Source organism: Sitodiplosis mosellana, unplaced genomic scaffold (assembly GCF_009176505.1).
Source record: "Sitodiplosis mosellana isolate CC-2019 unplaced genomic scaffold, AAFC_SMos_1.0 Smas_scaffold_6226, whole genome shotgun sequence".
Taxonomy (NCBI): Eukaryota; Metazoa; Arthropoda; class Insecta; order Diptera; family Cecidomyiidae; genus Sitodiplosis; species Sitodiplosis mosellana.
The window spans coordinates 20,980,108-20,998,002 of NW_022601467.1; the positions used below are offsets into that span (position 1 = coordinate 20,980,108).

The window sequence follows — 17,895 nt, forward strand, 5'->3', positions numbered from 1 at the left end:
ACAGAAACGTCTATTGTTGAACACCAAGTATTGAAGCTTATTGACAGCTTCAGGTTAGCTGCAAACAGCCATCGAAAAAACCTACAATATGGTTACCATTTTAATGGTAACAATAATCGCGAAATACTTGTAGAAAGCGCCTTGGGAAAATCGCCCACACATATACATTCAAACGCAAACTCAAACCAATACAAAATCCAATTTGAATGGGAAAAATTGTGTGGCGAAGATCGACAGTTATACAAATTGTTATCGGCTATCAAGATTGAGTGTCTTCAATTTATATTTCTCCATATCACAATAACCGAAGAGAAATGTTTTCAATTTCTTGTACGAATCCACGGTGGCGGTCTACACGGTATGAATTGAAAGTCGAAGCGCAACAAGCGTGTGCCAGATGTATGATTAATTTCAGTTTATCTTGGTCGGTGGAAGAAAAATCAGCATTTTATTCATTTTTAAAGATCGAGCTTGCTTGGGTTTGAAAAAAAAGGGACAAAAGTAGCATAGGAAACATATTTCAAGCGGTCGTTTTATGAATGCATAATCCACCTTGGTGAAACCGGGAACACGGAGGAAAAAAGCGGAAAGCGCACAATAAACACCGAATAGATGAACTAAAAGATCATTATAATGAGAAATGATTGCGATGAAATAAAACAGAGCAATTAGGTGAAGAATGTTTAAAGTTTTTTCGTTCTTCGCTCGTCGTTTTTTGTTATTGTTGGGTTTCTTGTCAGTAAACTAAACAGGGAGAGAGGGGGAGCGAATGAGAGGAAAAAAGTGCCTTGAAACGTGCATTTTGTGGTCCTGTGTTCATTTTGTTGACGTGAATATGATGAGAAAAAAAAGAAGCTGTAGAGTCATGGAAAATGTCAATGCAAAAGCTTCCGTTGAAAAAGTGTGGTTTGTGTTTTTGATTTTGTGTGTATATTGGCACGATGGACATTGCCTTTGATTAATCAACACAAATTTATATCGAACGTATATCATTTTGTGATACACTCAATGGTCTTGAGGTAAATTCAATTTAAATAAGCTCTGACATCCGTTGAGAAATCCAAACACAAACTATTCATTTAAATGGGAATTCATACAGACTGTGATTGCCATATGATGATGATGATGATGATGAAAGCAGTGTATTTAAGCATTTGCATTCGATACAGAACACAAGATGAAACATTTATCACGACTGTGCTCGTCAAATACTAAGCTCAAAAGAGGAAATGAAGCATGACAGAGGCACACACAGAGATGGAAAGACCATTACATGTTTGTTTTGTAAGAACGAATGAAAATCATTGAGTTGTATGAATTGTACATTTCGAATGAAATTATGATGGTTACAATTTAAACTGAGTTATTGGTTATTTAATTTTGCCGAGACATCATTGTGAATGTACTGCATGGATACGAATTAAATGTACAAAGGGGGAAAAACAACAACAACAACAGAAATAGACGAAAGAGAAAACGGTCGAAAAACTCTCAAAGCGTAATGCACACAGGCTATGGCAGTGTCGCAACATGAGTATGAACATGAACTAGAACAAGAATCAGAAAGAATTATTTGTAATTTGACATGAAACGGATTCGCCGAATAAAATCCGATGCAAAAGTTTTCGGTTATTTAAATTTTCCCATACATATGATTTGCGCTAAGAATATGATTCCTTGCGGCTTGGATATCATGCGTTGTATTGCACCACTTCCGCTGAGATTCAAATTAAGGATGAACATTTTCAACAGTTGAATTGTAACATTGCAACGAGCAGCAGTGAAGGAGCGAACGGTGGAGAGAGCAAAAGAGGGAGCAAAAAACGTGAAATAAAAAACTTTGCATCGCTCTACTTATGAAATGTTTGGTATTTTTTCGGGAGCACATTCCAAGTATCATACGCGGACAAAATCAAAAGCAAGCGAAAGAATGAAAGGAATACACCCTGAACACGACATGGGGAAAATGAAAAACGAATAAAAACACAAACACACACAGAGAACACGAAGCTCACTGAATCGGCAGATGACAAGCAGAAGAGCGGAATCCGACGAATATACGGAAGGCAAAACGGAACTCATGTGTTCAACATGACTAGCGCAGGCTGTATGAATACAAATTGTGATGTCGTTTTGGCCCTGGCGCGCGTTTTCTCTCTCTCTCTCTCTCTCTCTCTCTTTTCCTCTATTTTACCAGAGAGTCCCAGCAAAATACATATCTGGCCCCCGCAACAAAATACAATGCATTTTTGTTGTTACCGTTTTCATGACATCGCAAAGCTTGCCAGTTAAACTGATGGAGTTAAATTGCAAACCGGAAAGCGTCTCACTACTAAAATTCATATAAATATAATCTTTAATTCCAAGTTGTGCGGTGGCCCTTTTTCCCTTGCCACCCGCTTGACATTGGTCGTTCTTTCGTTCGTTCAGTTTGGTTTCGTTTTCTCTTTATCATTTTGCATGCTGCCGCATTTCTATTCTACTGACACTTTGTGTGCCCCACGGTCAACGGTTTATTATCATCTGATTTAGTTCCCATTTCGTTTCCAATTTATGATTTTCCCGTCAGTTTTCGTGCTTGCATTGTTTCTGTTTCAGTTTCAGTTTCAGTTTCGGTTTCAGTTTTATTTATTCCGGGCTTTTGTCAATCTAAACGAGTTGATGCGTTGATATTCGAAGAGTGGCGCTCGACACTGGGAAATAGCCTTTCGCCATCTTCTCAACCGAGTTATTTAATCGAATTAATTATTTCCGCCAGAGACACTTGCTCTCCAGCTCTCAAATTTGCTCATTCTCTGTGTGTTTCTTAGTGGAAAACTCTCTCGCATCCACACTATCTGTCATTATGCTCTGGCCAAAAGTTCAGTGTTTCACATCGTTGTTGTTTGTCGTATATTTGCGTATTTATTTTATTATACATCTACCGAACAATTTAAGCTAAGACCGCTTCGTTTCTTTCTATAGCCTCTTATCATTGGGCTGTCTGTCATTTGTGGTTTGCCATTGATGGAAATATTGCGATACTTTTCACCACCAAATTGTACGGTTGGCTGTTTCCAACCATTTCCAATTTCCAATTTCCGAATCATTAATTTTCTCGTTATTTTTGCAACTTAAGTCAGACCAAATCTCCTGCCTTTTTGCAAGAATCGAAGAAACTCAAAGAATCCGTACAATGTCTTCTGAAATTATTATTGCAGTTTACACTTTGTTGTTGGTTCGTTCACAAAGTTTAGCTACCAATTTGGTGGTTGTTAAACTATGATATTCATTCTGTTGGAAAAATCAATAATTGCCTTGGTTTTCTTTTGTTTTATGGAATTTCCCGTAGCCATTCACACACACACACACCCGTCCACCCCAGATCCATGGTCAAAAGCTAATGAATAAACAAGGTGAATACATAAGAATGAGCCATCGTCAAGAAAAGGTATTCACCGTATATTGCTTGGCTAATTCGTTCATTGGGCACGAGTATGAGTGAGCAGCATAATACGGTAGCGCATAACACTATTGCGGTGGATAGAATAAACGAGAGATCGACGGTAATTGTTAATTTATAATATGGAAAACATGGAATGACTGCCTCCAGGCCATTTGTCAGCAAACATAAATAAATCTAATCGCAAGTCAAACGAACAGTAAGATATTTAATTGTATTTACAAGACGTTTGCCGCTCTCATGGTTCGACAACAACGAGGACGACGACGACGACGACGACGACGACGACGACGGTGAAGGTTGTCTTCGGATGGCGAGGCCGGATATTTGAATGGCTGTTCAAATGTTCGATATATTTGATGTTGTTTGAAGGCCATTTAATTTGAAAATAATTTCGCAAGCAAATGGTTGAAAATGATGCGTCTAAATGGTGTGAACTTCTTTTGTATTTAAACAAATTGAATTCGGTTGGCATTCACACATAAATTGCCGAAAGTCCAATGGTCAAGTATTATTTGCAGCAACGGACACAATATGGCATTGTGGCACATTAAACAAATAGTCAAGATTATATGCTGGATATCTCCATTCGTTCTGCACCAACCATGGGCTTTGAGATAGAAAGAGAGAGAGAGAGAGAGAGAGAGAGAGAGAGAGAGAGAGAGAGAGTTTGTGTGGATTCATCTTCAAAAATTCTTTGGCTGCAATTTTCATAAATTCAAAAAGAAGCGATGCGCAACGGAGCCGCACAAATGACAGGCCATAATCTTCAAAATGTTCCGATTCTTGTTGTGCTGAATTGAATTTTTGTTGCGCCTAAGTTCTTTGCTTAAATAAGGAGAAAAACGATGAAGAGGTTGGAAACGATGCGTACAATGAACCGCATTCAGTGTGCATAAATGTTGAATCACTTAACATAGTCTCGCATAAACAACAATATCATTTCATTAAAAGGGATTTCTTATGGACTATACACATTTAATTTGACATTTTGTGTGTCATGGAAATAACGAGAGAATTTTTCGCTCAACACAAAAATGCCAACAGTGCGTGCATGTGTGTGTGTGTGTGTGAGTATCTTCCGTCATGGCATTGACGAACTTCGTTCGCGGAACAAAAATTCATTTTCACTCTCGGTTTTAATTTCATGCTAAAAATATTTAGGCAAAACATTGCCATAATTGGAGAGACGCGAGCACACTCATCGCCTCACGCGCACAAGTGTGTAGGCCTGAAATTTATCGTCGACAAATAAAATAAAGCTACAGTTCATTAAAGCGATCAAATGAAATTCAAGTTGTCGACGTCAACGTGAATGTCTATGGTTTTTGTAACACGATATTGATGATACTCCCACGGTCTCATTTCTTTTTCTCATCTGTATTTGGGTGGTTGTTGTTGCCGTTGGTTTTTTTACTTCTCCTTCTCCTCTCTTACTGCTTTACTTTATCATTACGCAGCAACGGATCTGCAACCCTATTTCGGTGTATTATAGTGTGTATATTCGGTGTTTTTTCGCATTAATTCTCACATACATACCACCACAACAACGACAAGCATTCGACACATATCGCACCCATCTAATGCTACAATATCGCGCGCATTTTCTCCGCAAAGCACACACAAGTCGTTCCATTCATTTTGTTGTCTCAAAACTCAACTCAGCTCAATTCAACTGAACTATACGCAATAAGCGCATTGCCGAGATAACAGATATTGGAAGCCGAATGAGAGAAATAAGAAGCATATCATACACACTCTAACTTCAAATTGTGCAAGAAACGAACAGCCACAAGCAGCAAATTCGCCAAAACTAATGGAAAATAAATGTTTGGCCGTGTTTGTATAAATGAATTTTTCCGTCCAAACGATAAGTAAGATGTAGACAAACAAACACACACACACACACACACCCATACGTATGAATCGCAATCCATTGTGCACTAATCATACACACAGTTACAGAACAAAAACAATTGGATTCAAAATCAAAAAGCTGCTTTGCAACAACTCACAAATGAAAGAGAAATTGGTCAATCGTTCTCACATTTCTCGCTCGCTCACTCAGCCACGATTGGTTTTGCACGCTTCAAATACAGCTCTGTTCGAATACATGAAGAGCACATGTCGCACCATCGTAACAAATGTATTTTATGTGGAAATATAGTGGTACTACTCGCATAAAATAAGTATTTTGCTCTCGGTGTTTTGTATCGAGAGCATGTATAATATGCAGCATTAAGTTAATGTGATTATTTTGTGTGCACGCTCGTTTGATATGCGAATGTGTTCTGTGCGTTAGAACTGTGTGGGAGCGAGCACGAGCGGGTGAGCAAGAGTAAGCGAGCGTGAGTCTCATCTGTGTTCATCAAATGGTGCTTTTGGAAAATTGTATATGATTCTTTGATCCGCTTTTGTTTTTCTTTTCGTCCCGAAATTCGAAATGAATTGAAGAGTTGTACGTTCGGACAATTAAGTATGTGTAGCCATTTTGGTACGATGACAACATTATAAATAGCCATTCCTCCCTCATTTATGGCCAAATAACATCAATTTACGCATTTTTCTTTCCAAAAAATTACCAAACGGTTTCGGTTAGATTTGGTTTTTCGTGTGATTCCGCAAAAAAAAAACCATCCCGAATGTTGCGGTTGACACCATTTAATGCGAGTGAAACGGTTTTTTTCCTCTGCGGGTGCGTGTGTGTGTATATATATTAATAGAATTGCAAGCATTATCGTTATTTGTAACATGTGCGGTGCATATGTGACTGTTGCCTCGAATCAAAGAGTAATCTAAAAATATACTTTCCGTTTTTCGGATTCATTTGATTTGGTTTCGTCGTTGCGGTCGTTGCATGAAATTGTTTCAAGTGTTTTAAATGGATTGGAAATCAGCCACAGCACACCGGCAACCGCTCCGAAAAAGCATAAGTCGAAGATCAATTCAACTATACGTACAACACACCATCGATTTGAAGCTTATCGCTGTTCTACGTATCGAAATATTCCTTAATATTGTATGAAATAAGTGAATATGAGCTTTCATAGCCATACGTTCATATGGCAGTACGTTGTCGCATATATTGGTAAGTTGCTGGTATCGCATGTATGTGGTACAATTTAATCCAAAATCGATTCAATGATTTCGAGCGAGCGCTAAACACGATTTAGATTTAGATTTATATTTGAAATTGACCAATTGACAAGCAAACACCAGCTACCTACGATTGCGCAACACAAATATTCAAACCATACACTTTTCGCCAGAATCAATGCATAAGCCTCGATATACACTCGCACGCACGCACGCACGCACGCACGCACCCAAAGCAAACCACATGGGTAGAAGAAACAGAGTGAGTCGGATACATAATTGAATCGAAGTGATTCGAATGTGTGTTACTCTATTCAATCTGAAAAATGGTTGAGCAACCCCGGAAAATCATCGGGTATCGCTGGTACAAATTTCGAGTAGATCGAAGTCTTGACTGATTGATATACAATTGATATACATTTATGTGTCTATATGTATTGAGATTTGTGTTGACTTTTGATTAGACTGCTAACGCGATGCCCGGGGAGCGAAATACATACACTCAATGTCATATATAATCCATACCCCAATCATCGAATCTATCGTATATTTATTGATGAATATACAGTCATGGACAAAATTGAGCGTACGCCTATAAATTTGTGTTTTATTTTTTCCAGTAACTTTTCATCTCAAATGTAATATATCAATGGGAAGTACATGAAAAATGAATAACATTGGCAATTTTGAACATCAAAATTGGCCGGCCAATAGGCGGCTTATGGCCCTCGGTAAAAACGGCCAAAAATTCAACTTTTTCCCCAGCCGTTCGATTTAAAAAGTTTAAATGCAGTTTCGAAGGCCTTCAGGAGCAGATACTTTTAAACGCTGAAAACTTTCTGATTGGTTTCAATTTGGCCAAGTTATGGCCGTTGGAAAAATGGCCGATTTTTTTCGAAAAATTAAACCAAGCGTTTGATTGCGAAATGTCATATGTCGTTGGAAAGCCCATTTAATGAAGATAATTTTATTAGTATAAAACATAGAAATCGGTTACAATTTAACCAAGTTATAGGCGTACGAAAATTTTCGTCAAAATTTTTTTGGGTTTTCCAACGGCCATAACTTGCCCAAATTGAAGCCGATCCGAAAGTTTTCAGCGTTTAAAAGTATCTGCTCCTGAAGGCCTTCAAAACTGCATTTAAACTTTTCAAATCGAACGGCTGGAGAAAAAGTTGAATTTTTGGCCATTTTTACCGAGAGCCATAAGCCGCCTATTGGCCGGCCAATTTAGATGTTCAAAATTGCCAATATTATTGATTTTTTATGTACTTCCCATTGATATATTACATTTGAGATGAAAAGTTACTGGAAAAAATAAAACACAAAATTTATAGGCGTACGCTCAATTTTGTCCATGACTGTATATATATATATATATATATATATATATACTAGCTTTGAAAAATGATGAGAAAAAGTGTGCTCGGGCTTCGTGTGCCACGGATAATTATTGTTCATTCGGATGCATTAATACGATTATTACTACTGTGTCCAAAAAGTAAGGTGACATTGCATTTATTTTGAAAATTCTTTATTTATTCTTCCAAATCAATTTCATCGCCTTCAAAGTAATCCCCTCCCGATACAATGCACTTATGCCAACGGATTTTCCAATCTTCGAAACAGTTGAAAAAGTCGACTTCAGGGATGGCCCTCAGCTCCGTCTTCGCTGCGGCTTCAATCTGCTCTATCGTCTCAAAACGGTGTCCCCGGAGCGGTCTTTTGAGCTTGTTGAACAGCCAGAAGTCGCACGGTGCCAAATCAGGTGAATACGGTGGTTGTGGAACGATATGAGTCGAGTTTTTGGCGAAATGTTCACGAAGAATGATCGCATTGTGAGACGATGCATTATCATGGTGCAAAAACCAAGAGTTGTCTTTCCACAATTCCGGCCTCTTTTGGCGGATAGCGTTACGCAAACGACGCATAACACTCAAATAATATTCCTTGTTGACTGTTTGACCCGGGGGAAGGAACTCATAATGCACAACACCCCGATAATCGAAGAAAACAGTCAACATGACCTTGATTTTTGAGCGACTTTGGCGCGGTTTTTTTGGTCTCGGCTCACCTTTGGCACGATATTCGCTCGATTGGTCGGTTGTTTCCGGGTCGTAAGCATAGATCCAAGTCTCGTCTCCAGTGATCATGCATTTCGTCTTGTCAATGTAGTCAGAAAGCATTGTTTCACACACGTCAACTCGACACCTTTTTTCCAAAAAATTCAATGATTTCGGTACCAGTCGAGATTTGACGCGTTTGAGGCCCAAAACATCCTTCAAAATGGTATTGACTGAGCCTTTCGATATGCCAATATCATCAGCAAGGTCTCTAATCGTTAATCGACGGTTTTCCAACACCAAATCTTTAATTTTTTGGACGTGAGCTTCGTCGGTTGAGGTTGATGGTCGCCCAGCACGCTCTTCGTCTTCGACACATTCACGGCCTGCTTGGAACTCACTATACCACTTGTAAACATTTTTTTTCGACATAGCCTCATCACCAAAGGCTTTCTGCACCATCCTCAACGGATCCGCAGCAGAAAATTGATTCCGCAAACAAAATTTAATGCAAATTCTTTGATCAACACATTTCGACATCGCAAAAAACGAGAAATTCACTTTTAGCAGTCCACAAAACGAAGCGTATCTCAAACACTAATGAATATTTTGACGTGTAATTTGGCAGGGATGTCAAAGACAGTCCTACCAACCTAAAAATAAAAGGATTTTTTCAAATTCCCCAGCGCGCTAAATTTTAAATGCAATGTCACCTTACTTTTTGGACACAGTACTATGATTTTTAATGGATCGTAATTGTTTTTACATTAATGTTTCAACCAAATCTATTAGCATATGGCTAATAACAACGCACACACCGATTGCATTTTATGACAATCGTTCCCCTTAATTTCGTTTCACTTTTTTTTTCACTGCTTTATTCCATCCGTTCACAACTCTCGCGTTTTTTTCTCGCTTTCTGAACATGCACACACACACACACACACAGAGAGAGAGAGAGAGAGGGGGGGGGGGCCCATAGAAAACTTGCTCAAGAAATTTAATTACTTTAACTATACTGTTTACGCTTATGCTGAGCAAGTTTTAATTACTGAAAGTAAAATCCCACTACTTAATTGTTCGAATCCATAGCAAATTGATATTGCTCTTTCTTCATAATTTGCTTCGTTTGAGATATTTTTTCTATATAAGATTATATTATAGCATCTGCATGCAATCTGCTGCTCAAACAGCGATTCGTTTGAATTTCGTTCGTTCGTGTAAGTATGTATAAGTTGTTAGCCGATTAGAGTACAGCAGTGATAGGGCACGGTCTATTCGTACGATAAAAATCGTACAAAATTTACGTTTAGCCTCACAGGCTATTCGTACGGTGAATTTCAGAATTTCGTACGAATAGATATAGAGACTAAACGTACGGATCGTACGAATAATTTTTCTCCGTATGTTTAGTCTCCATGTCTATTCATACGAAATTCTGAAATCCATCCATATAAACGAAAAAAATGATTCTGTTTCGAAGAATGGTAGCAATAAACAAAAAAACAACAACAACAAACCAATTTGATTACTCATTTATGGTGAATTGTGTTTGGGCTGCAAATCATGATTGAAATCAAACTGATTGATTGTACTGTCTTCAAGTGCAAAAATCAACTCGGTCTGTCTGCGTGAACAATAATAATTGCTTATTCGGCAATTTTGGGTTCAAAACAGTTGATCGGTCGGTTATTGCTACCATTCTTCGAAACAGAATCATTTTTTTCGTTTATATGGATGGATTTCAGAATTTCGTATGAATAGACATGGAGACTAAACATACGGAGAAAAATTATTCGTACGATCCGTACGTTTAGTCTCTATATCTATTCGTACGAAATTCTGAAATTCACCGTACGAATAGCCTGTGAGGCTAAACGTAAATTTTACCGTACGAATAGACCGTGCCGCAGTGATAGCGTTAAACTGCGGCATACTGCAAATATTTTGGAGCTTTTGGCAAGGAGATCAATTGAATTGCTAAAGATTGTGATTCTGTGCATCGCCGTGTATTAAAATTAAATCGGTATCTGGTTGATTAAACGCGCGCAACCCTTTTGAGTCAACGGTTCATTTTCTCGATACATGAAACGGTATCTCTGAGTGTGCATGCGACTGTGTGGATGTGGCCGAAGCCGTTGTGCAATTTCGAGTCAAAGTGAACACATTTTATGGCTCTGCACAACGCATTTCACTTGCTCTGCCTCACACTATATCTCTTCATGCCATTGCGTATATATTCGAAGCGCTCGCAGCCATAGTACATGCTTCATTAATCATTAATTAGCAACTTACACCCCAAAAACCTTGTAAATAAATATTTATTGCAATCCAATAAATAATTTTCAGACACTCCAGTTCTCAAGCATTAGCGAATACGAATACGAACGTGCGATAGTGTGAGCGAGCGCGCACGTGACACACAAATTCAGCAAATGAACAAATAAAGATTCATATTTTGGCACGAAGCAAATGCTGTTTTCGCTATTTTCCCAAAATCAAACTAAATAAATAGACGCATTTTGTAAAGCTGACAAATGCAAGTTAGATATGAATCGTGTGTTGGACCGTTGACTGTCATATTTGGGCGCAACAATATAATGCGCTAGCATTTGCATAAGAATGAAGCGTTAAATTTTTGTGCTAGCTTATTTATTTATTTGCCTTTTGAAAGAGTTTCCCATGTGCGAAATCTGGATGCAAGCGAGTTAGTCAACAGCAACAAGAGCAACAGCAGTGATGGTGATGACGGCACCAATGACGACGACGAAAACAGCAGCAGCAGCAGCATCAGGAGTAAACCATTGACGAAACCGGATAAAATGAGCACAACAATGCGAATAATGCCGATGTGAAAGCGCTGTATTGTGGCATTCACTTATTAGCTTTTGTCGTGCCGTTCAGCGTGTTTGTGGTGAACATTTTGTTCATTTGATAGCGAAGTACATGAAAGAGATGTTTTATTTTACTTTCACATTATTTTATGTAATTTGAATTTTCCGTTTTTTTCTCAGTGCCGTTGTGGTCGTCTCTGCTGCTGCTGTTGGTCCGGGATGATTCTCTCACCGACAAAACGTGCCAATGCACAACGATGTATGCATGTTGGCATTTATCGGGGATCGGTGTTCTTTAGTCTATTTTATATATACTTTGAAATAGAGTGATGTATGAACCAAATTGAATTCGTACCACGAAAAATGTTTGCAAATTACTCAAATAGACACAGAAAATATACATACAAACACACACACACACACACATCCATGCGCTTCATCGTCACAGCACACAAAACAACACGCAAACGTAAGCAAACAAAATAGCTAAATAAAATATCGTTCCAATTTGTTGAATGCCGATCCTTTTCCGTTTGGATCGCGCGCGCCTCGATACTCGCGATATGCAACGAAGCCGAATGTTTTTGGTTGATTTGTTCAAATATATTAGTGATGGTGCGTGCGTATGTGTTTGCCTATGTTTATGTGCATTGCCGCGAATTTGTAATGTGTTTATTTAAGCTCATGCACACAGATTTTATGGCGCTTTTTTTTCTAGCCTCACAATTTTCGCCTCATGTAACGGTGAAACTGATGAATGCGAATACATACATGTCACGCACGCATACCGCCACCGTTGCTGTCTGTACATACTAGTATACACGCGCGAACACCGTACACACACACACACACACTAACACGAACATCGCACTTTATCAACCGTAAAAACAAATATTTTATTTGAATTTGCTGTGTGGCATATTGCTGGGTCGATTGGAATTTATTTGATGAAAAATTGATAGCAATTTCAACTCATAATAATATTACCGAATCGACACCGCATTCATAACAAAATGATGAAATGCACAACCTTTTTGAACTGTCCGCAGCACGATGGAATATAATCGAACGAAATCAACCCCACATAACAATAAAAAGCAAATAAAATGTTGCATTTGCGTTAATAACATGCGCATTTTTTTTCTCGGACGTTTTTCTTCCGGTGGTGCATTTGCTCCCAATTTATTTGATTTCAGATATAATAATGTTCGTTATTAGCTTTTATAGATTTGGATTTTCATTCGTTTTTGTTTAAGGTTCTATTTTTGTTATTTTGAATTGGATTCGTGATCCAAGAGTAGTATTTCAATGTTGCGCTTCAAGAGCTCATTCGACGAATCCCATTCAATGTTGCAGCGATTCGCAATCAATCAATTATAATGAAACAAGCATTGTATTTATCAGCTTGAATGTTGAATGGTATACGTTCAATTGGAGCGAATCAAGATTATACTCACCAAAATTCGATGTGGCCTTGGTCAATGAGTACGGCCAAAAAGTCACCGGACAAATCATCTCGTTCCCCGGTCAACAGAATAATTCCATTGCTCGACTCGGGCTTGAACTCAATGTACAACTGTGCAGAAGGGAAAAAAAAGAGATGCAAAGAATAGCTTCCATTAATCTTTTGAAAACGAAAATAATTGCATGGAATGCACTTTCCAGCCAAGTTTTCAAATAGAAAGAGTTTTTAAGTGCATTGCAATTCGCAAATATTATGAAGTTTATATATAGATAGATGGTATTCATGTTGAACATTGGCTTGACTTACCTGAACATGCTTGTAAGCACCTCGCAACGCCGAAAATGCAATCCATGAATGCTTTGTAAACTGCGGAATCGACAAACTATCAGCAACTGCAAGCGCCACACGCGCATACCCGTGTTCATCATGGGATGGTGTAAAAATGGAGCGGGAAGAGATGCAATGGGAACAAAAGAAAATGATAAATATTTGAGCTACTTTTAATACACATTGGATGTGAATATTGAACCAAATTCGCCCAACCATTTTTAGATGCAAACGTTACATTTATTTATTCATTATTATTTTTTCTTCCTTGCCAACAATGATCTTTGCTGTAGCTTTTCACTTATCACAGCCAAGAGCCAATGCACATTGCACACCCATATGAATTGACTGCCTTGAATGCCATTTAAAAAGTTTCTCAGTGCATAAATCGAATTGAATAATGCTATAGCACATATAAAATGGATGTGTTCGGAAAATCGCATACACCATTCGAGCTATCAAACTCTCCGTCTAGATTATTAAAAACTAAAAAAATTAAGCACAGTTTTTGGTTTGGAGTTATGCATTGGAAGGAGAATTTCAGCCAGCGAGAGAGGGTGAGAGAGAGAATGGGGGGAGGGAGCGCGCGTTTCGAAGCTAAAATACTCGGAAAGCGATAAAAGGGAAAGCCCTCGACGTTCTAACGAAAGCTTCAAATTGTCGAAAATCGGGACGATGTAATTCAATATGGACACTTTTTTTCGGGTTGAAATACTAGCGCTACTCCCTTGCTTCTCTTTTTTTTCGCTCTATCTCTGCTGAAAATACGAAATGCGGTTTATCGCGAATCAAATTTTATAAGCACTAAATTCATTTTTGTGCTGTTTATTTTTTTCTCGTTTAATTTTCACCTTTCGTTTTTCTCGCTTCGAATAACATGCAACCATGTTTTCGGTTGGTTTAATAAATGCAGATGAACACTGTTTTTTAATTTCATTTGCGCTCGCTCGCTCGCTCTTTCGTTCTCTCTTTCACTCCACATAAAAATCAGCTCGGTGACCGTTATTTTTTTTGCCGTTGTTGTAGAGGGGCCGTGGTTTTTTTCCCCAACAATTTTATACATGTTTTTTAATACGGTCATTTACCTCGGCACCAGATGCAAAATAAACAATGACCGATCTCATGGTTCTCTCTCTACTAGATCAAAATGGATTGTCATCCGATTTTGGATAATGTATATGTATATACGTGTGAACCGAAAATGTTCATAAGAATTTTGGAAACTCCGAGTCCAAAGAAAAATAGATAAATCAATATAAACGATCCAAAAATGGGCAGGAAATGTATTTTTCATTTAGAAAACTAATGGTTGCATATGATTAAATATATTGATAAATGTCTCTGTGCTTTTCGTTCCGCCGGTCACATTTCAAAGTGTAAATATTGAATAGGGAGGGAAAATATTGTTTTTTTTTTCGATTTTAAAAATCGGCATATTGAAACGTTATGAAAATTGCCATATATAAAAGATGCGGTCCTCTGGGAATAAAGCTGTCATAATGGAATAAAACTTTCAACGCCATCGATTGACTGTTTTTATTGTTCCATTCTTTCTCCCTTTCAAATGAGACACGGAATACGAGAGGATAAAAAAATATCATCAAACGGGCTTAATTTTAGATTGAATTCTTTGTTTCGAACCAAATGCACAAAAAACACCAACTGATTCCTGTTTCAATGGTGCAATGCGTTGTGCCTGGCACGTTTTTATCAGAGGGGACGAAAGAACGAACAACAACAAAAAATCTGCTAAATCGCTTCAATAGGCAAACAAAGTTTGGATTATTGTTTGAGTTAATTTTACCATTAGCAGCAATTTTTTTTTCCTCTCCTGTCCTCTCTCATCCCTTCTCTCTGCCGCTCTATTCTGTTGTGCGTCCCATTTCCACAGCTGTTACCGTTGGCTGGGAAATGCATGTCAATCCAAATTGGAAATCACTCTCCGGCAAAACAAAACGAAACCGCAGTATATTCAAATCGCACGATTAACAATAGGCCGAATACAAAAAGGAATATATTGGATACAATGGACAAGAGACAACCGCCTCAACTGTTACAGCAAATTAGATGGCCGGCTGAATGTAGTTGTATACATATATGAATGTGTATGTAATATACCACATAGTAACAGTCTATATTGTATTGCTGTCTATTGAAAATAGCTTATGTGTTCCAACTGAAGCGATCTATCTTCTGTTGTTTTCGTGAACGAACATCACAGCATTGCACAATCAATAAACAGACCATGCACACGGAGAACAGCATACCTTTTCTTTTATGCTGTCCATCAGTATTTAATGAATTGGAAAATTTTAAATATGCGATGGGGCACAAAGATTGCTGCCAATGACGTGCAAAAGAGAAAGAAAGAAGAAACCAAATACACACACACACATAGTTGAAGACATACTGGGCTGTTTGCTCGAGAGAGGAAAAAAAATCGGAGTGAGAAACTTCATGAGAATAAAAAAAAACGCTGGTGCAAAGGAAAACACCGACAATAGAGCGTTAAAAAATTTTATATACATTCACGTATGAAAAAAGAAAGAGTTAATTACAAACGTGTTATTATGCTGATTCGGTTGATACACATCGGCTACAATTTCAATAAACAATTTCCGTAATTGGAGCAATCTCATTGCTGACACTGCATAACCATTCGAATGAAAAAAAAAACAACTGACGTACAAAAGGTTTTTTTTTCCAGCTTTACAATTTAATTCCGTTGGTGTTTTTTTTTTATTTGCTGTTCATCATGCAACCAAATAGCCCATCGGTATGGACAAATGAGTAGAAAATTCCCCATTTGACGCCCATTTTCACCCATTCATTTTTGACACTGGAAACACGCTTTGGTTTCGGACGGGCAAAAAGTAATAAGTCGCTTAATAATGGTTTATTATTAATAGCTAAACATAAGTTGTGGAAACGGAAGCCTATTTCAGGAGCGCAAAAGGAAAAATGGAACGAGAAGGAGAGAGAGAGAGAGAGAGAGAGAGAGAGAGAGACGGAGAAAGAAAACAATTTAACGAAATGTCCGACGGCAACGATTTTTCAATTCGGAACTCATTGAGAATGGAATGTTTGAAATTATGTTGAAATTAGTTGAGCCGAAATTCGATGAACTCAAATGTTTGTGCGTGTCGGTAGCCAAAGCCAAAGCCGAAGCCAATGCGTCCAATTCAATTTCAGCAATATGTATAAATAATATGTCACTCGGCTGTATGCGTGTGTACTGGGCCCGCGCGCCAGTGTTTTTTTTCGTTCACAAACTTCGCTCCGACCGAAATTCGAGTCGGTTGTTTTTCGTTGGCTGATTTGGTGTGGCGTGTGGAATGTGTAGCGGCAAAAACAACTGGGCACAAAAATATTTGGATTCGTATTAGCGGTGTTCGTTTGTGTGTGAGTGCGCGTGAGTGTTTTGCGTGTTCATTTTGTCAAAAGCTTAGAGGATTTCCCGACCGACTAAAAAAGCGGAAGAATAGTTAGGCAAAACATGAAAACACACAACTAAAATTAACCGCAAACGATTTCGGTGGAAGGACTTTAAGCTTTCTTCCTGTAGTTATCAAGCTTTTGCAAAATGTGTTGCTCGTTAAATGCATGCACGGGGGAAAAAAGGTGGACGAGAGAAAAGAGAGAAGATTTTTATGAAAAATGCGACCCTTTTGTTCGTTGTTCGCGTTTCGATGATAAAAGCGCTGTGGAAAACAATGGAATGCTGCCAACAGAAATCAACTGTTTTTGTTTTACGTCTTCGCTATTCGCGCACGGAAAACGTAACAGTGGTAGTAGATAACGATAAATGGGATGGAGAAAAAAAAGTAAAACACACAACTGCTCTTACTCTTCTAATTATTTCTTTTAAGTGTTTTCCATTGATTTATTCTAAATTATGTTATCCTTATGGCGAAGATTGAGTGTAGCGTACAACCACTGCACCATCAAAATCAACATCATCATCCTCATCACCACAACAAACCGAAAGCCATAGAAGATGGCGAAAGGATAAAACATAAACTGTTTGATGCACCCATAAGCAATGATAATGCAATTGTTTCCGTATCAGATTTAAAACAGCACAACGAATAACACAACGGTGCAGAATCCAAACAGAAAATGACACGCAAACACAAAGAAGTTCGGGGGATTGGGGTGCACAGGGCACACACACACAATGCCTTTCGAATAGAATGGCACACGAAAACGCGAAATGGAATGGAAGAAGAAAGAAAAACGGTAGCTTAAAACAAAGTGTGGAAACAGACGATGCACAGGCACACGGTTGGTGCTTCAGTGGTTGTTGTTTTTGCTAAAGCAAAATGAGCCTGGCGGTTGTTCCTTTTCTGTGAATGTGTATGTGTGCGTTTTTGTATGGGGATGTGTGTCTGTTCATGGAACTGTGACTCTGTGGTTTGCTGAGTGAAAGAATGGCATTATTAATTTTCTTATAACTATGCCGATATTGTGTGAAGCAGCATTACCACAAAATTTCGCCATTCAACAGTGTGCAGTGAATGTGTGTTTGGTGGGCGCTCAATGTGGTGACGCTCAAGCGCTGGTTTATTATATATATGTGTGTTTTGCCTTTTGTGTTTTTCCGTTTTGCCATTACTCTGGATACTGCACAAATATCTTCCGTATTTATGATTTTAGTTTCCTATTTGG

General features: G+C 38.3%; 1 protein-coding gene across 1 annotated transcript in view; it reads right to left on the bottom strand.

Moving 5' to 3' along the window:
* LOC129578841 (uncharacterized) overlaps positions 1-17,895 on the bottom strand; it is a 125,666-nt gene that overhangs the window by 64,706 nt on the left and 43,065 nt on the right. Inside the window, exons 7-8 of the mRNA XM_055468023.1 lie at positions 13,207-13,292; positions 12,893-13,011 (exon numbers count right to left, since the gene is read on the bottom strand). Of these exons, the coding sequence (XP_055323998.1) occupies positions 12,893-13,011; positions 13,207-13,292 (205 nt within the window). The remainder of the gene's footprint in view (positions 1-12,892; positions 13,012-13,206; positions 13,293-17,895) is intronic.